The 23,982-nt window shown below is 41.3% G+C and overlaps 1 protein-coding gene across 7 annotated transcripts in view; it reads right to left on the bottom strand.

Moving 5' to 3' along the window:
* tp53bp1 (tumor protein p53 binding protein, 1) overlaps nucleotides 1-23,982 on the bottom strand; it is a 33,915-nt gene that overhangs the window by 4,667 nt on the left and 5,266 nt on the right. For 3 of the 7 annotated variants that reach the window (XM_088079312.1, XM_088079539.1, XM_088079366.1), the window contains 21 exons: nucleotides 21,686-21,773; nucleotides 20,985-21,069; nucleotides 20,814-20,893; nucleotides 19,773-19,898; nucleotides 18,460-18,517; nucleotides 18,199-18,368; nucleotides 17,287-17,413; nucleotides 17,103-17,197; nucleotides 16,840-17,027; nucleotides 14,583-15,678; nucleotides 13,895-14,011; nucleotides 13,598-13,789; nucleotides 13,420-13,486; nucleotides 12,502-12,594; nucleotides 9,018-9,294; nucleotides 6,848-7,054; nucleotides 5,241-5,452; nucleotides 4,763-4,912; nucleotides 3,101-3,489; nucleotides 1,270-1,461; nucleotides 1,005-1,184 (listed from right to left, as the gene is read on the bottom strand). In XM_088079312.1, the coding sequence (XP_087935438.1) occupies nucleotides 1,005-1,184; nucleotides 1,270-1,461; nucleotides 3,101-3,489; nucleotides 4,763-4,912; nucleotides 5,241-5,452; nucleotides 6,848-7,054; nucleotides 9,018-9,294; nucleotides 12,502-12,594; nucleotides 13,420-13,486; nucleotides 13,598-13,789; nucleotides 13,895-14,011; nucleotides 14,583-15,678; nucleotides 16,840-17,027; nucleotides 17,103-17,197; nucleotides 17,287-17,413; nucleotides 18,199-18,368; nucleotides 18,460-18,517; nucleotides 19,773-19,898; nucleotides 20,814-20,893; nucleotides 20,985-21,069; nucleotides 21,686-21,773 (4,189 nt within the window). Of the gene's footprint in view, nucleotides 1-126; nucleotides 201-1,004; nucleotides 1,185-1,269; nucleotides 1,462-3,100; nucleotides 3,490-4,762; nucleotides 4,913-5,240; nucleotides 5,453-6,847; nucleotides 7,055-9,017; nucleotides 9,295-12,501; nucleotides 12,595-13,419; nucleotides 13,487-13,597; nucleotides 13,790-13,894; nucleotides 14,012-14,582; nucleotides 15,679-16,839; nucleotides 17,028-17,102; nucleotides 17,198-17,286; nucleotides 17,414-18,198; nucleotides 18,369-18,459; nucleotides 18,518-19,772; nucleotides 19,899-20,813; nucleotides 20,894-20,984; nucleotides 21,070-21,685; nucleotides 21,774-23,982 lie in introns of all 7 variants that reach the window. The other 4 variants (XR_015776924.1, XM_088079420.1, XM_088079435.1 and 1 more) reach the window with 4 other exon arrangements.

Here is a 23,982-nt window from a genome sequence, read left to right as displayed (position 1 = left end):
ATCAAATATACAGTTTACACAGTCGTTATTAAAATGATTCTCAAAGCAAATCCACCCGTGACTTTAGAGAAACACACACCGGATGTTCCCTCCACCTGCGGACCAACACAACAGACGTCAAATTACCAAATCGGCCTCAGCAGCAGCCGGCAGACAGCAGCAGAGGACGGACACCGACTGTCCTGAATGTCTCAGTTACACTCCGTGAAAACAAAAATCACACATTACTGACTCCAAAACAATATTAACAACAACATCTGAGATCTGACGGCGACTTTTCATCCAGTCAGCAGGAATATTCTTATTATAATCAACTAACGGACCCTAAACAAGAATTCAAATGTTGGCGTTAGGGGTCGACAGATTATCAACCTGGCTGATTATTGGAGCCGATAATTTGGCCCTTTATAGATTATCTGTATCGGCCTTTTATTAAAATAATTGCCAATAAAATTAATTAATTAAAAAGTGCAACGAAATTTTTTTTTAAATTTTCACTTGACTTTATATTAAAAGTTGTCTCAGTTTTGCTAAAATATTTGCTAAAAGAATTTAAACAAAGTTTTGTGTTGGAGTTTGTTATATTCCAAATCATGAATATTGACAGAAAGAATTTCATTTTTACCAAAATGCATATAAAGTTACAAATACCGATTATCGTTCTCATTAACTACTAATAATCGAAAAAAAAACCAAAATCCGTCGACCCCTCGCTCACACGCTCAACGCACCGTTAAGAACAACGTAAACAAAAATCATTTTTCTAAAAGCCATTTAAAAAGTCGCTGATTAAAAACTCTGTAAAAGTCAGTTCATGTGAGAATAAGACATGAAAATTTAACACTAACTAGCTGACAGACGTCACTGTGAAAAAGCTGAACTCTGACGGACGTATTCAGTAAAAAAACTCAAAATTAAAGATTTAAAAAATTGTTAAATAAAAACTTAAAAATTCCTTGTGTTCAGATGCAGTCATGGTTTTGGCGAGCGGGGGGTCTGCGTACCGGCTCTGGCGCCCAGGCCTCTGCGGCCCCTCTTGGCCGGCGTCCTGGCGTCCTCTGAGCTCATCAGCTTCCTCTTGCCGGAGGGGCCGGGGGTGCGGGGGCTGCTGGAGGAGCTGTGGTCGGGCGTGTTCTCGGCGCCGGGGCCCCCTCTGCGCCGCCTCTTTCCCTCCACCAGGTTATCTGAGGAGAAAATCGACGTTTTTTTATTAACAAAGATGTTTCGCTGCCCTCGCTAAGTTTCGTCCCTCTGCCGGTTTGCTCTTACCGAGGCTGATGTCGGAGGCCTTGGCGAGCGGCGTGGAGGGCTCGTAGGGTCCGAGGCTGTGCTGCTCCCTCAGCTTGTTCCCCTGCTCCAGAGACAGGATGACCGCCGTCCTGTTGTACCACTGCTTCTGTCCGTCCCTCTCCACGCTGTAGAACAGGTCCTGACCCTCTGTTTTATGGCCCCGAACAACACCTGCACGCACGCACGCACACGCACGCACACGCGCGCACACACACACACACACAGTTTTTAGACACCACAAAATCAACAGTTAAGTTTGATTTTCACTGCGTCTGGTGATCTGCTGCTCCGTCTGTGCCCAGAGTACGCTCTGCGCTCCACGAGGTGCGATGCAGAACTAGGGTAAAAAACGGTAAAAATAATTCTAATTAATAAGTAATAATCAATAATAATTAATAGTAATAATAAATTTCTAATTAATTCTAATGAACAGGGCAACTTCAAAAATATTAAATCAAATTCGGGGCAGCAGATGTTTTAATCTTTGTGGGCCGCCACAAATAAATAAAAGTTGGGGAAACCATGAAAGTCTGTTTCTGTCTCATCAGATTATTAAAAATACCAGAGAAATCAAACGAGAGTTCATTACAATCATTATTACATTCTCACAAACATGGGAATGAAGTCATTAAGTAACTAAACAAGAAACGAGAAAAAAAAAAGAAATTCAGAAAAAATCTACAAGAAAATTACCTGAAATTAACACAGAAAGAGAAAAGTAAAAGAACAAAAAATGGAAATAACCTAAAAAACGTGATAAAATAAAAGTAAAATGTTATAGATAATATGCTGTGAGATTAATTATGAATATAGTTTCCTGATATTTTTCCATAGGTCTGTGATAATTTTCCAATGATTTGCTCTCTTTTTTTTACAGATATTTTCCAGGTCATTTTCTTTTCTTTCTGAAATTTTTGAGCAATTTCTGAGACATTTAATGTCAAGTATTCACGGCATCAGATGTTTCGTTGCGAGCCGCCAATAATAAATGAATGTGTGGGAATGTCTGGTTTTGTCTCATTAAAAGATTTAAAATACTTGAAAAATCACCATAAAAGTTACTTACAACTAAATTGTAATTACTTGACATCTCACAAAAACATAGAAATAAAGTCAATAAGTAACTAAAAAAGAAATGAGCAAAAAACTGTAAAAAATCAACAAGAATATTACCTGAAATTAGCATAAAAAAGAAAAGTAAAAGAACAAAAAACGGAAATGACGTGATAAGGTAAAAATAATAAAACAAAACAATATTATTTTTTACTGTAACTCAATTATAAATGTTATTAGATTAATTATAAATAAAGTTTCCTGATATTTTTCCATAGTTATGTGATAATTTTCCAATAATTTGCTCTCTTTTTAATGAGATAATTTTCAGGTACTTTTCTTGTCTTTTAGAATTTTTTTTAGCGATTTCTGAGACATTTAATACCAAGTATTCGTGCCAGCAGATGTTTTAATCATTGAAGAATAAAAAAAAAATGGAAATGACCTGAAAAAAGTGACAGAGTAAAAATAAAAGATATATACGAATATTTTTTTCTCTGACCTAATTGTAAATAAGTAATTATATTAATTATAAATATAGTTCCCTGATATTTTGCCCCAGTTATGTGATCATTTTCCAGTGAATCGCTCTCTTTTTTTAGGATACTGTCTTGTCTTTCAGAAATTTGTGAGCAGATTGATTAAGAGTGAAAATTGCACCAAAAATAACGTGTAAAATAATGAAGCGGAGCATCAGATGTCTGCGGCGTCTCTCTGAAACTATCTGTGCTTCTCACTGACGCCGTCTCGAACTCACCGATGCTGAAGTACTCGTCCTCCAGCAGAGCCGTGACCTCCGTCTCCAGCGGGATGGGATCACACAGCAGGATGTCCTTCCCCGCCACCTCGCACTCGTAGCCGTCGTCAAACCGCAGGCGGAACCTCCCCTCCCCGGCGTCCTTGATGATGCGGCCCGAGTAGAAGTAGCCGTTGGACGACCACTTGGCCACCACCCGCAGGCCCACGAAGCTGCTGCCCACCGAGCTCGCCTCCGGCGACGACCTGAGCGAGTCCGAGTGACTGGGGAGCTCGCCGTCTGTGGGGCTGACGGGGAGGCGAGCGGGATGGATGCGGGTGTAGGGCTCGTCCTCCGAGGAGGACTGAGGCTGAGCGCCGAGCCTGTGCAGCGAGCCGCCGCCTCCCCCCCTTAGAGAGAGAGACGAGGTCAGACAGCAGGCGGTGACGATTTAAAGGCGCCGGCTGCAAACTAAAGACACGCCCTCACTATTTCAGTTTTAACTCTAAAAATCTCACCGAATCTTTTTATGGTGCTCCGTCGCAGAAAACTTGTTGCTCCACAGTCTGTCGGGTCTAATTTACGGCTGCTCCATTACGGAAAAAATCATTATCACAATTGTTTTCGGTCAATATTGAAACCTCGATCATTTACCACCACTGACTGTGAAAATGTTGCATTTATTAAAAACAGCTGAACTTGAATTCAATACTTTTCTGTTTGAGCTTCTTTTAAACCCTAAATTTAATTCCTATAAATCTGCTTTTTATGACGTGTGTTTAACTGATGATGCGTTGCGGTGGATGTCGACGGGGTTTTCCTTTACTCTTTTTTTAAATTATTATTTGGTCTATTTTAACTTAAGCTGAATAAAAAGATTTGACGCGTTGTCATGTGGTGCAGACGCCTCCGTGCAGCAGATCTTACTTTTTATACTTTTTTTCTCCACATCAGGCGCCTCGTATTCCTTCACACATAACGAACAAACGCTCTTTCCTCGTGCTGATGAAACTCGCCTCGCCGGTCGTATCGACGGCAGCTGTTGAGCTCAGGCTGAGGGAAGGAGGGGTGAAATAAGGGTACACGTGGAAAAATATTTGTTTTTTTATCGATTACATTGTTTTCGTAAATGTTGGGAGCAGAAACTGAAATCAAAATTCGATTTATTGCACAGCCCTCGTCTAATAACGACCTACAGACACTTTTTCCGGTCCCACTTTTTACACTTTCTTATTCTCAAGAGTTTTTTCTGGTTAAAGATTCAATTTTTTAGATTGCAGTGAAGCATAACAACACATTGTGCAGTCGACATTAAATACACTGCACATTTAGAAAAAAAAGTATCACGAAATCTGAGTTTTTCACTTGCAGACATTAAAGATAAGTCAACAGACAGAAAATCTACCAACAACTGTGATCGTTAAAGCTGTTTTTTATGACAAAAAGTTCTCTTGTTTGAGCTGAGAATCTGAGAAATCTGAGAATTTTTTGACATTAACATGAGAAACACATCATTTATTGATCGGGTGAAAGGTCAATCAGAGAATCGGTCTCTGAGGTGAGGATTAGTCGCAGCTGTGAGTGAGAAGACGAGTGAAAGAGGAAAGTGTTAGCGACGGTTTGGGTTATCGTTGTCTAGTCTTTGGGTTCTTTGAGTGCAGGCGAGCCTCAGTGAGGACTCACCTGGACAGGGACGAGCGGGATGGGGGTCGGCCCCTTCGAGCCCTTCCTCTGGGGATCAGCGGGACGAAGGCCCGGGACTTCACCGTGACCACTGACCCCGCCCTTTGACCCCTGTGACCCCTCTGTTGCTGCCCGCCTCCCCTCCTGGGACTGCAGACACACAGAGGGGACGAACGGAGCCCGTCAGGTTGCACAGGCACTCATCTGGGGCCACGCTCAAAACCAAACCGAACAGGGGCCGTCAGGTGACCCCAGACTCGTGCCTGCGAGCAACCTGCACCTGAAGCAGGCAGGGATCAGTGAATCACTGAGAGAGCAGGTGTTAGAGAGTCACAGAAGGTGAAGGAGTGACAGCATGCAGCTCGTACAGTGAAGCAGAGAGAAACAGTGAGCGCTGGTGTGTGTGTGTGTGTGTGTGTGTGTGTGTGTGTGTGTGTGTGTGTGTGTGTGTGTGTGTGTGTGGCGGTGGAGGCGGTACCTGAGGAACCCTCGGCTGGGCGGCATGATGAAGTCCGGCCTGGTGAAGCCGCTGCTGCTGGTTCCTCCGGAGCTGTGCTGCAGGCTGGAGGCTTTGGACGACAGAGAGCTGATGTCAGCGAGGTCACCGGAGGTCACGGAGCTGCTGCCCGTGCGGCACGGAGAGATGTCGCTGTCCAACACCTGGCAGTCCACCACGGGCTCCTCGTTCTCCTGGTTACATGACAAATCTAAAATGAACGTCTGACGGCCGTATGCCTCCGTGCACCAGTCAAGACGCAGTTACAGTTCACATCCGTGTTTGTGAAAACGTGGATGTTTCACACTCGGGATGGGAAACTACTGAGAATCTTTATTCCCAAAAATCAATAACATTTGAGCTTATCAATCCTATTTTATATCTCCTATAATGTAACATTACACTGGAGTCCAGACACGCCATTTAAATCCAGTCACTGGCCCACATACGTCGATTGTTCAATGACTTTTTTTTTAATTATAATTAAATTGCCAGCCAACATGTATTAACCCTTTGAAACCAAAGCAAATGAGCTTAGTTTCTTAAAAAAAAAAAAAAATTAGGGCAGCGAGCAACTTCTTAAGAAATGGACCAAAAATTAGCAGGAATTTCAAAAACTACAGTAAAACAGGGGTACAGTAAAACAAACACACAAACAAAAAAAAGAAAATAACTCAAGAAAGTGCCAAAAATATTGTCTTTCTTATTAAAATTGTTTTCTTTTTTTTAAATTTCTATAATATGATTTTAAAAATATATATGTATGTATATATAATTAAGAGAATTGTAAAAATAGTTTTCTGGATATTTTTTCTCTCATTTTTATGTCACCTTTAAATTCTTTCTTTTAGACAAAGTGGACATTTGTGCCATTTGTATTGAGATAGTGATCAAGAATGACATAAACAAGGTCACTGTGACCTTGACCTTTGAATATCAAAATCGAATCAGTTGATCATTGAGTCCAAGTGGATGTTTGTGCCATATTCTTTAGATGTTGTGTTCACGAGAATAGGACAGACAGACGGACAGACGGACGGACAGATGGACGGACAGACGGACGATCATGGAGGACAAAACAACAGTCAAACTTTTTTTGGAGTCATAAAGATGTTTATTATATAGTCGGGGTCGACAGATTATCGGCCTGGACGATTATTTGGGCTGATATTTGGCGTTTTGCTGATTATTTGTACCGGCGTTTTCTTTTAATGATCACTGATGGAATTAATCAATTAAAAAGTGCAAAAAAAGTGTCAGTACAGGAGGAACTTTTAGTTAGTAAAACCTAAAAAAAGGGAGCTTTTTTTTATTTATTCATTTTTATTCAAATTTGACTTAATAAAAAAAGAGAACTTGCTGTATTTGATGTTGAAAGTTTGCTAAAAGCATTTAAACAAAGTTTTGTGTTCAAATTCTAAATATTGACAGAAAAATTTCATTTTTATTGTAAATGCATATCGACCTCAAATATCGGATATCGGTCATTAACTATTAACAATCGCTATCGGCGTTAAAAAACGATATAATTTGACCCCTAAGACAGTTTTCGAACTCTTCCGGAGAAAGGAGAAATGTGTGTGTGTTACCTCGGTGACTTTGCGATCCACCTCTTTGCCGTCCTCGTAGTACACGTCTGTGATGATCCGTGTGACGGTGGTCCGCACTTCCTGGATGGTGCGCACGTGCCTGCGGTGGGCGGGGCCTGTGGTTCTTCTGAAGGGCTGAGACTCTGTTGGGGAGCGAAGTCCCGGACCGTCGAAGCTGGTCTGCTGGGACACCGTCCGCTGACGGAGCTGAGACACACAGAGACGCAGAGATCAACACACGGATTCAGAACTGAAACCTGTGCACTTTCTTTTTTATTTAAAGTTTATCGTACAGCGCAGCATACCTTCACCTTTTTTCTTTTTTTGTTTTATAGCAAAGCGGGAGAGAGGTTAAATAAAAATCAAAATAAGTTAGAAGTGTATCTTGCTAAATTGTTCATACAGGCAACAGCGACACGAATATAAGAAACAAACAATAAAAAGAAAGAAAAAAGGAAAAAAAAACAACAAGAAAGTAATTAAAAACTAAAGACATTAATAAAATCTATAACAATAATAACTGAAAAGATGGTCTGGCTGCACACATGTACTCCTAAAGAAAAGAAACAATAAAATCACAGTTCAGTAGCTCAATGAAAACTTTTATTATTTTACTAATTAAAATCTGTTTTCCTAAATTGAGTGGAGTACGATCTTAATGAGGATATATTAGTTCAGTCCAAGTCCAAGTTTCTCCATCACATAAATATCATGAATAACATCAATGCAGTCCTCGACCTCGGGCGCATCTACAGTCAACCGATTCCTCGTTATCAACATAATGAGGCATACTGTACTGACCCGATTATAAGACTGATTTTTTCCCTCTGAAAATATCTGAAAAAGTGAGGTCGTCCTGTTTTGGGGGTCTAGATTTTCAAATGTCAATATACATCCACACCAACAGGTGGCGCCTGATACCAGGAACCTGAGTGTGCCGCTCATGACTGGAACAGCGTCTGAAAAGACCTGAGAGATCGAGAAACTCGGCGACCGCCATAAACCGTCTGAAAATGCAAACAGTTAAAGAAAAGCTGATAAATATTAATTAATTAATTCAAAACTGCAAACAGTGTGTCAGCATGGGAGGAACTTTTACTTTGAAAAACCTCAGGGAGCTATTTTAATGTATTTATCTTTTATTTAAATTTTCACTTGACTCCATAAAAAAAGTTGCTGTTTTGTTTTTATTTAACATTTTGTTAACGGCAATAAACAAAGTTTTGTTTTGGAGTTTGTTTTATTCCAAATTCTAAAAGAAATTTATGATGCAAAGATAACCAGTGATGCACGATAACGATCACTTCAACCGATACCGATAAACCGATCATTTCCAGCTTCTCTTGGCCGATAAGATACCGATAACTGAAGAATGAGAGCAGAGCGGACATTCAGAGACACTGGTGGAGACACTGGCGGAGACACCGACGGAGACTGACAGCGGAGCGGACATTAAAAGACATTGGCGGAGACACCCGTGGAAAATGAGAGTGAGCGGACATTCAGAGACACCGGCAACGAATGAGAGTGAGCGGACACCAGCAGAGAGTCCAGCAGAGACACTCGTGGAGACACCGGTGGAGACACCAACGGAGAAACCGACGGAGATTGACAGCAGAGCTGACATTAAAAGACATCGGCGGAGACACCTCGAGAGTGAGCGGACACCGGCAGAGAGTCCAGCAGAGACACAAGCAGAGACACCGGCGGAAAATGAGAGCAGAGCGGACATTCGGAGACACTGGCGGAGAAACTGGCAGCGAATGAGAGTGAGCGGACATTCGGAGACACTGGAGAGACATCGACGGAGAATGACAGCGGAGCGGACATTAGAAGACATGGGCGGAGACACCGTCAGACAGTAAGAGCGGAGCGGACATGGCTGGAATGCGTTCTATCGACATTTTATCGACTACATCTCACATTTCAATCGAGGTTGTTATATAAATTATATCGCTAAGTTATATCGCGATTGATATCATTAGCGTTTTTTCGCCCAGCCCTAACTACAATAATCGGTATCGGGCCTGAAAGACGATATCAGTCCAGTTTAAAGTGGATCTTTTCTGCTCATTTTCTGGTTCACACTTGTTAACATGTTTATACACTTTAAAGGTCACGTGAGGCCTGTTAACTCTTTGTTGAGCTCCAGATGTTTACAGTGACTGACCTTGTTGGACGGACTGGAAGTGACGGCGTTGTCGGCGGTCTGCCTCTGTCTGGCGTCTGTCCTGTTCGGGGTGGGCGTCTCTGGAGCTGGAGGCGGTCCTCGTCTCTCCTCGGACTGCGCGGCGGGGCCGGGGCGATCCTTAGCGGTCTCCTGCGGTGCTGCTGACACTTCCTGTGGTGAAGCCTCTGATTGGCTGTTGGGGAGGCTGTTGCATCCCGGCGAAAACATCTGTGAGGACGTCTGGGAGCTCCTCTGTGGCGAGGCGAACAGCTCCCCTCTGAAAACACGTTAAAAGGGACAAAAGTGACGCTGTGGGACGTCTGACGGACAGCCAATAAAACATGGCGCCAATAATAGAGTCTAAATAAACTGTGGTCAACTGTAGATTTTTAATTATGTTAGTATTTTATTTACAGCAAACAGACGTGCAAACAGCACAAGACTCTAAATGTTTAATGCAAGAAACAAGCAGATTTAAGAGAGAATTCAACGACATTAGAGTTTATTTAGTTAAAGAAAACTTTGTCTAAAAATGCACTTTTTTTCAAAATAAAAACAAGACGCTGATAAGCTACAAATAGATCTTTAATAACGACATCTGTGACTATTTTTTTTTTGTCTTTGGGTGACAACACGAGATTAAAACATTAGTGGACATAAGAGAGAAGAACAGAACTCAGGCTGAAATACCTTCCTGCTTCTTGAAAGTTAGATCGATAATCAGCGTTTACAGTAAACCTCGGTATAAATATTTGTCTGTTTGTCTCAAATTATTTATTAGTGATATAAATTTTAAGATTTCCAATTGGTTTGTTCGCCAGTTATTTTTCAGTTGGTTGTTTTATGTTGATTTTTGAGTGAGATAGTTAAAAAAAGACTTGACCTTTTTTTTTTATTATTATTATTATTATATTTGAAATGGTTGAATGATTGGTAAATTAATAATCATTTGATGATTATTGTTAATGTAGATGTATTTTGCATAATCATTAACATTATTGTTAGTATTTTTTATTTGTTTACTTATTTATTTACTTTATTGATTAATATTATTATTATCTAAATTTCCGTTACTGTTTGTTTCTGTTGTTATGTAATGTTATAATGTCTTGGACTCCAGGAAGACTCGCTTGTCTTCTAGGCGTCGGCTGATGTGGATCCTTATAATAAACAAATAAAATAAAAGATCAGTAAGTATGTGCTCCTCAATCTTACTGTACACCTGTCAAAAAACACTGAAAGTTTGTAATTGTGTCAAAATCATTTTGTAGTTGTAGAAAAAAAAAATGCCTGAATTACATTTTAAAACTTAACACAAGCTGTAACCTCAATTTCAACAGTTTAAATTAAAACAACGAGCAAAAGACCACAAAAATGTGATGACTTTTCATCACTTTAAAGTAGAGTAAAACAACGGAGGACAAAAATGACCAAAATGAGACCAAGACTGACGAACATTTTCATCTAAAAGCTAAAATTAAAGTAAACTAGCTGCCAAAACTAACACTGCTGCAGGAGACAATTTGCAAAACGGACACTTTGTCAAAGTGAAAGGAAAAAAAGACACCTTACTGCTCCTCCTGTCTCAAGAGAATACGCAAAAAATAACCGTCCCACCTCCAGACTCAAAAAGTAGGTCACACACACACACACACACACACACACACACACACACACACACACACACACACACACACACACACACACACACAGGACCTATTTCTGTCTACTAAAATACATCACAACAGGGGAAAGCTATTCATACTTCTGCAGGTCAAACGGTCAAACTGTGGACTGAGGAAAGTGGAACTCTGCACAGATAAAATGAACCGGGGGGGGGCACCCAAAGTCATTTCAGTCACATTTTACAAATCCTACAAATAGTTAAGAAATGTGTTAAGAAATGAGCCTGCAAAGCTAAGAGGAGTGGGACACTTGTGGAATGAACATATGGAGGGTTTTTGCCCTCGTACCTTCCTGTCTGGTCTCGACTGTATTCAGTGTCACAGGACCAGGGGCCGAACTCACAAAGCTTTATAATAATCATAATGATAGATGTTATTTGTATAGCACCTTTCAAACAAGAAATGCAGCCCAACAGGCTTCACAAGAAAAAAAATTCCATGCACCAAGTGCTTCACATGAAAAAACATAGCTGACATACAGACAAAATAAAACCTGCACGTAAAAAGACAATAATATCAGAATAGAAGGCATCAAATGTGTCTTCAGATGGATAAAACCCACTTAATAATACTAGTAAAATTAGATAAAAATAAGGATAAAAAATAGAATGCATAACAATACCAATAATAATAAAGCTAAAAATAAAATGTATAAAATTAAGGAAAATACAACATTTAAAGAGGTGCAGCAGTGCGTTAAGTGCGAAGTAAAATGCAAAGTTGCTAAGTCAGAGCTAGTAAAAGGCTAAAGTGAAGAGAAAAGTTTTTAGTTTTCTTTTTAAAATATTTAATGAGGTGGCCTCTCTGATATCAGGCAGTGAGCTCCAGATATTTGAGGCGTAACTGACAAAAACTGCATCTGCAATTTTCTGTTGGATATTTTTGGTTTTTCATTGGGTGTCTGCACCTTGCAGGCTCACCAAAGAGCTGGTCTGTAGGCGGGTTTCCATTAACCCTCAAATTGCACAGATTGAAATTGCAAATATAAAATATGCATAATGGACACAGCAATTTTGAAAAAACTCCCATTTATCTCAAAAATTTTTATGTTTTCATGAGGTGGTATTTCAGGCAATTTCAGGCTTTTATAAGTCATGTGAGCAGATCATCTGGAAGTTTTAAATCCACAATTCCTCTGTGAAATCGTGGACTATCAGCTCCCAGAAATCTCTCATATGTGGCCGCTCCCACGTATGAGGGGCTCGCCTTTCCATCATCGCTCACATAACACGCCTACGTGTCCTTGGATTAGAAATAACGACAGTTAGTGCGGTGGCTGCAATAGAAATAAAGCTGCTAATATTTTGATGTTGTTATCAACGGAGGAGAAGAAAATATTGCTTACGTTTTGAGCAAATCTGTAATATAAACCTGCCTTGTGACAACCAATCACATTTCTTAAAATAAAGCATCACATGAAGCAACAGGGTCAACCAAACCCTCCCACTCAGATAAAAGTTTCTGTCCCTTCCTTGCTCAGAGATGCTCTGAGAATTTCCCTAAATCACTCCTAAACTAGGACTTCTAGCAAGAATCTCAGGACCTCTCTGAGAATACGACGAAAAAAAGTCTGAAATTTCTGCTTTTCAGTGCAAAAAAACACTTGCAAGATTCAAAAGAGAGACTGAAACTGACATGAAAGCTGCTGATGTTAAGGCAACCCACAACCATAATCTCAAACACATTTTTACAGATTTCATCTTGACGTCAGTCAAATAATCATATCCGGCTCTGTGAGATTACATCACGTAAAGCATGAAACCTGGAGATGAAGTGTGTGCTAACAGAGAGAGCTTTACCTGACAGGTGTGCTGTTGCCTCCAGCCTGGCTGTCCTCTCGTGCCTCCTGCTGTCTGTGCACCTGCCTCACACGGCTGAACACCGACGGGCTGCTGAGACATGAAACATGCACTTTTCATTATCGGACCTTAAATTATCATCCTTAAATCTGACTGCTGAATCACCTTAAAAAAACAGGCAACAATTCGCAAATACGTCAAAGCATCTGTGCCAGAGCGCTGCAGAGATGACCGTTTTCTACAGGCAGACGTGGAAGTTAGCTTCACCTTGGTTCCTTGACAAAAAGCCTATGGGATTGTTTCACCGGATTTTGGATTATGGCAAAAAAATAAAATCAGTGGAAAAAACAAACTTTTATGATATTTGCACGCTTTTTTCGGTGAGATAATCTCCACAAATAAACAATCATCAGAAGTAAGAACGTTAGGCTATAAACACACTACACCATGGTTGCATAACTTTCCCGTCACCACCGCGAGGCTCGGTGTACTCATTGTATGTAGTACACAGCATGCACCACCAGAGCTCAGTCTCTGGTTTCTCCTGGTGGAACAGGCAGCTGAGCTGACACAGCGACACCTAGTGGTGGAGGGAGAGCTGGTGAACGAGCTTCGAAGTTGACAGTGGGGTATTTGCTAACATATTTAGTCGTAGAACAAAGAAAGTCTCTTCAGCTGGTGTTAAACACAGACCTTATTTCAGGCATACAACCAAAAACCCATTCAAAAAACCATAAACGCTAAAATGCTGACTCATTTCCAGGAGTAAGGACTCATTCACGCAGCACTGTGATGTGTGAATCGACTCCGTCCAGGCTGAAGAGCGTCCTTCAGCCGCTTTTCATCCCCGAAACACTGAATGAAGGCAGAAACACACAGATGAAAGAATTCAGATCAGGAGCACGCGGAGACAGTTACCTGGTTACAGCCTTGGCAACAGTGGTAACCTTGACAACAGCTCCGTCCTCCTCTGATAGCGTCGGCTCTGGTGGAGAGAAATTACAAATGTTTTACTAAAAGGGTCAATGAGTGCGTTCGGCGTCGCTCACAGGAGGAAGCCTGCGACCGGGAGCGGGCGCATGAACAGATGTCTCACTCTGCAGGCTGAAACGCTCCGAGCTGCCCTCCTCCACCGGGGTCACCAGCTTCATCCTCAAACTCAGCTTCCCGTCTCCCTTTTCCGTTGAGTCGTCCCCGCTTTCCCCTGACACGACGTCGCTGGCCGCCATCGCCCCGTCTGCAGAGACGTCAGCCGCCACGCCGGACTTCTCAGAGAAAGATGTGATTTCTGACAAAGCAAAAAAAATGCGTAAGTTACGCGTCAGATCATGTGGTGATGCTCGACGTCCGGATGACTGACTGTTGTTGTGAAGCTCCGGTTTGTCCGACTCACCGATGGGCGTGCTGTGTCTCAACGTCTGCTTCAGCTGGTTGATTAGAGGGGGCGTGGCCCCAACAGCAGGACCAATCGGCTCGCCCTCTTTAGGAAGCGTGAAGTGGAAGGAAATTTCTGTAGTAAAAAAGCAGAATAGCCACTTACTTAGATTTCTTTTAATAAAAAGGTACGGGGGCATTTTTTATCATTTCCATTAAGCACTGAAGAGGGACTTGTGTTTTTACTTTTGGCCTAGGTGAGGAACTTGAAAGTTGTATTTAATATTTTTTTAAAGCCTCTGGAAACGTGGCTTGCAATAATAAGAGTGCAGATATTATATCAAAGTTAAGTGTCTCATCGAGAACAAAAATCTGAGTCGAAACAGCTCATTTTGAGGATAATAGCATTTCTCCAGACTGTGGATGTGGCAGATCAGGTTTTGATTGACAGCTCCTTGGACCCGCTTTTGTGAACTGTCTCTCGTCTCCAGTTAGTTACATCTACAGTATTTAAAGGATCGCTGAGGGTCTGGCGTGTTAAACGAGTGTTTTCAGAGTGGCGTGGCTCCTTCAGAGACGGGGCGGTGTGTGTATGTGTGAGCGTGTGTTGTGATTGGTCGAGCAGGTGATACGGGTGTCAGTGAATGCATCGGAGCAGAGAAACGGGTGTTTGGTCGAATTTTTTTTTTTACAGTGCAGCAGCTCACCTCCCGAGCTGTCGCTCAGGCTCTTGTCTTTGAGCCCCTCTGGTTCAGGCCCCGCCCTCTCAGTCTGGGAGAGCCTATCAGAAGTGGCGTGCACCTCCTTCTGCTCCTGGGACTCGTGGCCGTTGGTGGAGACAGAGACGTTGCCTGTGATTGGCTGGGAGCTGCTGGTCTTTGACTGTGATGTCACATCTTTCTGCAGAAGCTGTGAGTCTCTGTCGCTGTCCGTGACCACGATGACGCTGTCCTCCCCTCTGTCCTCACTGTCCTCCTCCATCGGCTCCGGAGACAGCATCTGGCTCTGAGAGAGGAGCAGAGCCATTCCTGAGGCCCCGCCCCCTACCGTGCTCTCGCCCTCCTCCTCCATCACCTCCTCCTCCACGACGCCACCCTGCTTACGCTCCTCTGTTTGACTGTTAGCCGCTCCGCTCGCCTGCGAGGACAATTCAGCGGACGGACTCTTCGCAGTTCCTCCTTCCTTCAGGTCTACAGATGTCTTCATCGCGTCCTCAGCAGACGCCTGAGAGACCACAGACTGAGAGGGCAGGCTGCAGGGCGTGGTGTCAGGGGGCGTCTCCTGCACACAGCTGTTCACAGACACATCAAGCTTTGGCTGCGAGCAGGACACCGCGCCAGCCGAGCTCGCCGCTTTGCTCTCGCCGTCTTTTACATTCACATTTTGTACATTCAGAGAAGTCTTTTTGTGCACGTCAGACTCCAGATTGGACGGCTCCTTCCTGGCACATTCGCTGGCACGCTTTGGTGATTCAGCAGAGGTGGACGCTTTAGAGCTACTGGGGGTCTGTGACTCTGAGGGGACGCCGTTGCTCTCGCTCCTCCGATGTGAAGTCACAGAGTCGCTGGTGTCGACGCCGGGCGGCTCCTCCAACTCCTCGATCTGCGTGGCCTGGCTGTCCTCCTCCGTCTGCTTGGAGGCCTTCTGAGCCGGACCGCTGCTCTGCGTGTTCACAGAGAGCTGCAGAGGCAGCGTGAACGCAGCCGACTCCAGCTGCTGAGACTGAGTCTCTCGAGGCAACGGCGTCATCTTCTTCTCCGACTGCTGTGGCGCCTCCTGGCTCTGCGTCGGCACAAACACGTCCTAAATAAACAGAAAAAAACACACAAGAAATCAGGGTGTCCGATGGTATTACACACTTACATTTAATGCCTTTTAATACCTTTACATTTTTGGACAAATAACTGCTTCATTATTCAGCACTGCAGGTATATATATATATATATATATATATATATATATATATATATATATATATATATATATATCTCATATCATAGAATTTCATAGAAAAATGAAATTAGATGAAACCATGTCTGTTATTTTGTTTGTTTGTTTCAACAACTCTCTCATCTGGCGTGAGTCTCACGACACCGAGCAAAATCTCACGGTAAAACACTGCGACAGCAGAAGTGTTGAATAATTTTGAAATGAAGTGAACGACTTCTGACTCTTAAATACAGCTGAGCGTTTCACAACCGAGCGGCGCTTCATCATCGCGGATCAAATGTTCCGACAGCAGCGCAGTGAGACAGACAAACGGAGCGCAGCTTCTCCTCACAGCACCAAAGTGTCTGAAACAGACACATCAGCAGAGGTGAAAGTGACTTCTTTAGACTCTACAGACGACTTTTGTTAGTTTCAGCTTTAATCAGACTTTGGATGAATTATTTAGAAACACCAGGACGCATCGCTCCGTGTCTCATCCAGCCGCTCGCGCTGAGCTCTCATTGTTATTACCAGGGGCAGATGTAATGTTTTGGGGGCCCGGGGCCACAAGCACATGAGCTTATTTTCAGCCTTTCTCTAACTGGGAATGTCGGCAGCTATAGAGGAAGTAGGCCCTCTAAAAACTTCTTTTCCCAAGAAAAATGGTTAACAGCACACAGCAGAAGTTGAAGTCAGAGTCCTGCAGTCAGGAGAGGTTCGTCTATTATCAGCTCAATGTACTTAAAGTTACCTGAAGTTTGTTTAAGATGGAGCTTTTCATTCTTTGATTTATTTTTTTTTTATTAATTACCCTTAAAATGACATTTGCATATTTTGTGAAAAGTGCGAACTCCACAAGTTGTAAGTCATTGTCCGAAACACGCCCCATGTTAGATAAACAGTTGATTTTATACTAAACCATTAATTCATTCATTTAAAATTCAGAGACGTTCAGCGCGCAAGAGTCCTAAAACAAGTAAAACAAGTAAATGAAGAGGCTGATTCATTAAAAAGGAAAAAATGAGAAGTACATACGTGAGAGAAGTCTGGCTGGGAGGGTATCGAGAGAGTTCGCTCCAACACAAAACCAGGGGAGTTCTGGGAAACAGGAGTAGAGGCGGACGGCTGTGGCTTAGAGACGGCCTCCGTTTCCATCGGTTCTTCTTTTTCTTGTTCCGCTCGGTCGTCCGGGGGCAGCGAAGTGTCCATCGGCTCATCAGCACCTGACGAAACAAACAGGTTTTAGCTCTAACGACCAGCTGACTCTCAGATTCATTAAAGCAGGTTAAATCATTCACCGTCTTCATTCTCCGGTCCGGTCGGCGAGCTGGGAACGATCAAAGGGGTGTGGCTGAAGTCCTCCTGGGTCGGAGCGACATAGTCAACAGAGCTCCTACAGGAAGCAGAATACGAGGTCACTTTGAACGCCGTGTTCGTTTCTGACAGGACGAGTCAATGTGAAAGCATCAGTCAGTGACTCACTGGGACAGACTCTCCTGCACCAGCGTTCCCTGTCCCGACAGCTGCAGCAGACGCAGGGTGTGGGCCGGGGTCGGGGTGGGGTGACCCTGCTGCTCCGGCTCGGACACCGTGCTGTCCACCGCAGCACCTGAGGGCAGCACAAAGGTATCGATATAAGACGTGAGACAGAGAAAAAGACAGAAGTCAAACTTTCAACTGGTATAATGAATTTTCTTCATGGCCGTAAAATATTAAGAACTGATAACCTGAGCCGACAGCAACTCTCTTCTATTACCTGTAGCCTTAGAAAGACTACATAAAAGTGATACTCAACTTGTGGCTTGCGGACCAAAGCTGGCCCCCTGTGGAATGCTGGGTGACCGCCCAACCATTCATTCTCTAATTCACAAAAAAAAATAGTGTTTTTGTACTTTTACTATACATAAGGTGCCAGAGTGTGTGAAACAGCACCAAAATAAAGCTTGTTTATCAAAAAAAAAGCCAGTGGACGATCCCCCACACCCCCGACAGAGGTCCTAGCTAAGACTGCAATGTCCAAAATCCTAGAAACGTCCAAAATTTAAAAAATGTCAGAATTGAGAAATGCCCTAAAACCCCAGAAACATTTAAAAAAAAATCTAAAAAATGTCCTGAAATCTGAGGAAAGTCCAGAATTTTCAAAAAAAGTCTGAAAATCCTAGACTTGTCCTCAAAATCCCGACAAAAAATCTGAGAAATGTCCTTAAATCTGAGACACATCCTAAAATCCTAGAAATGTCCTAAAATCTTAGATTGGTTCTAAAATACTAAAAACGTCCTAAAATCCGGGAAATGTCATGAAATCTGAGAAATGTCCTAAATCCTACAAACGCATGTGGCTGCTGCGACTGGTCTTGGACCTGAGCTTCTGTCATTTTGCAAAAATGACTGTACCTGTCTTGTCAGCGTCAAACATGTCCTCCTGTGAGGACAGGATCTCACAGTCCTGCTGGTCCTGCTGTCCGGAGGCCTGGACGCTCTGCGAGTGCAGCAGAGCCTGGACGCTCAGCTGCCTCCCCGACTGACCCGGAGACTCCAGCGAGCTGCTGGAGCTCACCTCCGATCTGCAGGAGGAAAGAAAAGAGACGCTGCTCATCACGGACGAGCGCGCACGCCATAAAGAACGTGGGAATCAATCAGCGCGCGGCGCCGTACCTCACTGCTTTGTTGTCCCGACTCTCTGAAGTCCTGCAGCTGATGTTCTGCTCCGCCGCTGATGAAAAGAAGTCAGATCGACTCTTAAAACCAGTCCATGTGTGAACGCTCCTCTAATCACGTACTGAATAATGAGCTATTACACACGGCCGCCGCGCTGCGTTCAGCGGGAATTTATTTCTGACTCGAACACACACACAGAGAACATGAAGCGTAAAACTTCATATACGAGTATATAGTCCCAACTAAAAGACGAGTCCCTTTAAAAAGAGTCACATTTTGACAATTAAAGGCCCGTCTCTATTAGAGCCCCACTCTGGTTACCATGGTTACAACGCAGCTAATTTTGCAGAAGTTCTTTGGACGTATAAAACCGTGCTGTTGGCGACGTGCTGGAGATAACGTTAGTCATCTGCTCAGATCACTCAGACAAACGTATATTTTTCAAACTTTGAAATTCTCCACAGTTTAGTCATTGGTTAATTTTACTGAAACCACGAGCACCAAAGAAGATGACATTACCACCAAAGTAAACTAGAGACACACAAAAAGAGATTCGTACACGTAGAAGACGATTTCTTTTAACAGCTCTGGAAAAATGTTCAGTCAACAGTGTTCATAATCATCACAATGACACATTTAAGCTATTATACAGATTTCTGTTTGTTTACTGTATTTGAAAACAGTGAGACACCACAGTGATGTGAGGTTACGTCGCAGAAAAACATTTAATAAATCTCTAAATAAACAGCAGATCAACATCATCGAACCGAACAGCCATAAAAACAAAATAAAAAACCCTGACAGTCACTACTATAGTATTACACAGAATTATTTTAATGTTTAAGATTCATGTCATTTAAGATTGATTGTGTTTCCTATCTCTGATGAGCGACAGTTTTCTGTGAAAATAAATAAAAACCTGTCCTCTACAGACACCTGTCCCAAATATAAGCCTACTTTTGTTTAAGCCCTCTTAACTTGAATTTCTCGAATTTTCCTCCTCTTCTCCAGCTTCTGCGTGTGCACGCGGCCCTGCGATCTCACGCCCTTTAAGAGGGAATTACGCTTCGTTTACCTGCTTTAATTAGGACCGGCTGGCACACACTCTCAGCTAACAGGGAAAATTATTTGTCGCCCGTCAGTCGATTCAAACAGTTTCTTAAATCAGGAAACGGGTCTGAGTGCAGCCTTTTAAAAAGGGAGATAATTGGAGATGAGCAGGTCGTTTTCTCTGCATCACTTTAAACAAACTAGAGGCAAAAATGACACAAAAAAACAAAAGCAGCATTTATAAATAGAAGTGTTCATACCTAATTTACCGCGTGTCTCGCTGTCTGGCTGAGGGACGCCGTCCTCGTCCTCCTGACTGTTCGCTTCCCCTCGCAGATCCTGACTCTGAGAGAGCTCCAGGAAACCGAACTGAGAGGTTCCTCCGTCTGAAACACAAACACACACGTTACTAATGAGACTTCATTCTATTAAAAGTGTTCGTTTTAATTTATATGTTTCCATGACAACCATTCTCTGAAACAACCATCAATACACTTTAATACTTTCACCGTTTTCATTACTGTGCAACGGCTTTTTAAAATATATATTATTTTAAAAAAACAGGATTATAAGTGAATATTTAAATACAATTTAAGGGATGTTCCTTATTTATGAAGGGGGGAGGGGGTGATGCAAAAAAGGGGGAGACATGTCAAATATTTTTTTAAGCACTTGGGGGGACTTATGATTTTTATCTTAAATTTAGGGGAGGGGCATTAAACTTGAAACAGCTGCATTTGTATTTACTTCAGTGCCCATTTTTAAATAAAGCATGTTTGGAAGGCATGTTTCTTTTTTTTTTAAAAAAGATGGCCTTCTATTTTCCTCAATTTTTTTTAAAGAAAAAAATGCATCTGTTTTTTAAAAATATTTTTGGGAATTTCCAGAGAAAAAATAAAATAATAATAATAATATCATTTGGCATTTAAAAAATAAAATGGTGGTGATTTTTAAAGAATTGGCAACTTTTATCTTTATTTTTTTGCTTTTTTGCCTTTAAAAATTATTGGTGATTTTTGAAGAAAACATGGGTAGATTTGGAAGGTATATTTTCATTTAAAAAAAAGACACCATTTATCACAGCTTGAAATATTAAAAGTATTATTGTTGGATTTTCAAATTTCCAACGGTCCATGAACACATCATGTGTTATTATAAAAGTTACAAAATTTCATGACTTTTCCAAAACTTTTGGAGCATATTTAGTTTCCAAAACATTTCCAAGTTAAAAAATTGCTCTTTGATAAACTCCATGACTTTTCCAGGTTTTTCGTGACCGTCTGAAGCCTGAATGAAGGCACCTCTGCTCCCACCTTCAGTCTGAACGCAGTGTGTGGTGGAATCGGCTCCAGAGTCCGTCTCCGTGTCCTCTGCTGCACACCTGCAGGAACAGGAAGCAGAGAAATGAGTCACTTCATCGCCGTCTGACCGCGAGCATCATCGACCAGAGAAAACGTTTCATCACCACGTACTTTTTCTTGTTTGGAGGAGGGCAAATGCTTAAAACCTGACTCTCCTCCTGGAATGCAGAGCTGGGGTCGGCCGCCATGAGAACACCTAAAGAGAGAAAACAGCATTATTTGTTGTTTTTGCTTAACACGGATAAAGGCCGTTACACATCAGGGGTGTATATACATATATATATATATATATATATATATATATATATGTCCGTGTTTTCCGCGGTCATGGACAGCACTCCAAAATGTCTCATTTTGTCAACAACCTAAAATATTCTGCTTACTGTCTTAAAGAAGGAAAGAAACAAGGAAGTTTTGACATTTGCGGAGCTGGAATCAGAGAATCTTGATGTTGTTTTTCGTTTAGAAGTTTAATTGATACAAAAATTGTTTTCAGTTAATTTAAAAGTTACCTAATCAATAAATGTATTGATCGTTGCAGCTCTAGCTAACAGCACTTGGTCCTCTGCCTCCTCAGACGAGACGCTGCATCAACAGGAAAATCTCAAACTGTCCCCATTTTCTTTTTCTCAAGTTTGAGCTGCTTTGAATTTTATCTAAACTTTATTTAAATTTGCATCGCTGCAGTATGAACCGTTTGGACGGGAAATATTTGCAATATTTGCAATATTTGCCAGTATTTTGCATTTTCATACAGTGTGAAGGTCTTAACTTCTCACATATTTGCCGCGTGTTGTTATAAAAGCACTGACCGGGTTCAGCCTGGCTGTTACTCTGGGAGCTCTCTGATTGGCTGTCAGTCTGAGAGCATCGGCTTCCTAACGGGGACGAGATCAGCTCCTGGAAACGAAAAAAATCTCCATTATTTTCACAGAGAAACAAACTTTATTAGAGCCTGACCGATATGGGATTTTTGAGACCAATGACCATTTTTAGTGGAAAAATTCACCGATTACCAATATGGTGACCGATATAGTGAATTTCTGAGTGAAGTGGAATGAAAAAAGATGATTTCTATGTGAAATTTGCTCTGATTTTGCAGCGATGTGAGCTGCTTTCTTAAACAACTTTTATGCAACAATTTAGTTATTAGACATTACAATCAAACAAAAGTAAAGAATAAATACAAATAAAATACACATCAGTACTCTATGTGTTCAGCTTCAGTCTTTGCTGACCGTTCAAATAAAGAACATAAAAATAAAACACACATCAGTACTGTATCAGTACTGTATGCTCTAAATAAAGAATATAAAAACACACATCAGTACTGTATCAGTACTGTATGCTCTAAATAAAGAATATAAAAACACACATCAGTACTGTATCAGTACTGTATGCTCTAAATAAAGAATATAAAAACACACATCGGTACTGTATCAGTACTGTATGCTCTAAATAAAGAATATAAAAACACACATCGGTACTGTATCAGTAATGTATGCTCTAAATAAAGAATATAAAAACACACATCGGTACTGTATCAGTACTGTATGCTCTAAATAAAGAATATAAAAACACACATCGGTACTGTATCAGTACTGCATGCTCTAAATAAAGAATATAAAAACACACATCGGTACTGTATCAGTACTGTATGCTCTAAATAAAGAATATAAAAACACACATCAGTACTGTATCAGTACTGTATGCTCTTCGCTGCTGAAATAAAATAAATAGCTAAATAAACATCAGTTCTGTTCAGTATCAGTCAGTTGCTGAACGTTTCCAAGCATCGTTTTCTGCATCCGATGGTCTGTAAATAAAGTTTTCTTATCGGCGCATATTGGGAAAAAATATACGCCGATGTGTCTGTGAAAGGCTCATAATATCCGATAATATCGGGAGAATTTTTGTAGTAAGGCATTTCCTTATAGTTGATGGACTTATAATATTTGACTGTTCTCTTTCACTTCTTTATTATTAATATTTCCTCTAACTGCTTTATTTTGTGCATGTGTTTGCGTTGGCGAGTGTGTTTGTGTGTAGGTATGCATACACGTGTGTATGTCTTTGTGTGTACATGTAGGTTTATGTTTATGAATATGTTTCATAATTACTGTTTTTTTGGACAGCACTTTCTGTTTTTGCTTGAAAAGTGCTGTACAAATAAAGTTTATTATTATTATTTTATTAGAGGGGATGTTGAGCAGAAAGTCAAGCCAAAGCCATACAGATCATCCTCACAATCACTTAACCATTAAAGACTTTGCATTGTTTAAAAAATGAGATTAACCTTTCCTTTGTTAGGAAAAGTCAGTTTGACCTCTCTGCTTCCTCGAAGAGGAAGGAGGAACTGAGAGGAGCGAAGAATGCAGCTGCAGGAGCTCCGTCACCTCCCAGTGAGGTCTGAGCACCTCCCCCTCGGCCTCTGTGAGGAATGTGTGTGTTCACAGGCGACTCTGTGAGCTCTAGTTTGCCAAAAAAGTCCAAAGACACACGTTATGTCAACTAGGATCTCTCAATCAACATAATAATTGCAGGTTTGGATGGCACATTTTCTAAAAAAAATCACCAAAATTTCAAGAAAAAAACAAATCTCTTTTCAGCCAAAAAAATAAAGAAAAACAAATTTGCCAAAAGAAGTAAAAAAAATAATAATAATAATTACAGGAAAATGACCGGAAAGTTAGTTTTAAAATGTATTTTTATAAATTTAGAAGAGGGGAAAAATAATAATAAAAATTAAAAAATGACCTGGAAAAGGTACAAAATTATAACAATCTTGCCTCATAATTTACATGTAATTATGATCATTATAAACGCAGTTTTCAGTACCATGTTTCTTGTATCACCTTTACCCCTTTTTTCAAAAAAATAATATTCTAAATGATCATTTTATCATTTTCCATAATACCAACATAAACTCTCAACATACGATGGGCTCAATTAATTAAAGACAACACAGCATTATTTTATCACTTAACAAAGTATAATAATAGAATAAAATATAAATAGAATTTTCTAAATCTACTAATTTCAAGCAACTTGTGCAACATTTCTTACCAAGCTGCTCATTGCTTTTCTCCTGTTTTTGTCAGAAATCACA

Source organism: Plectropomus leopardus, chromosome 1, assembly GCF_026936395.1.
Source record: "Plectropomus leopardus strain MGB_pleo_1.0 chromosome 1, ASM2693639v1, whole genome shotgun sequence".
Taxonomy (NCBI): domain Eukaryota; kingdom Metazoa; phylum Chordata; class Actinopteri; order Perciformes; family Serranidae; genus Plectropomus; species Plectropomus leopardus.
Note: the sequence above shows the minus strand (reverse complement) of the source record. Positions and strands in the feature narration are given on the sequence as shown.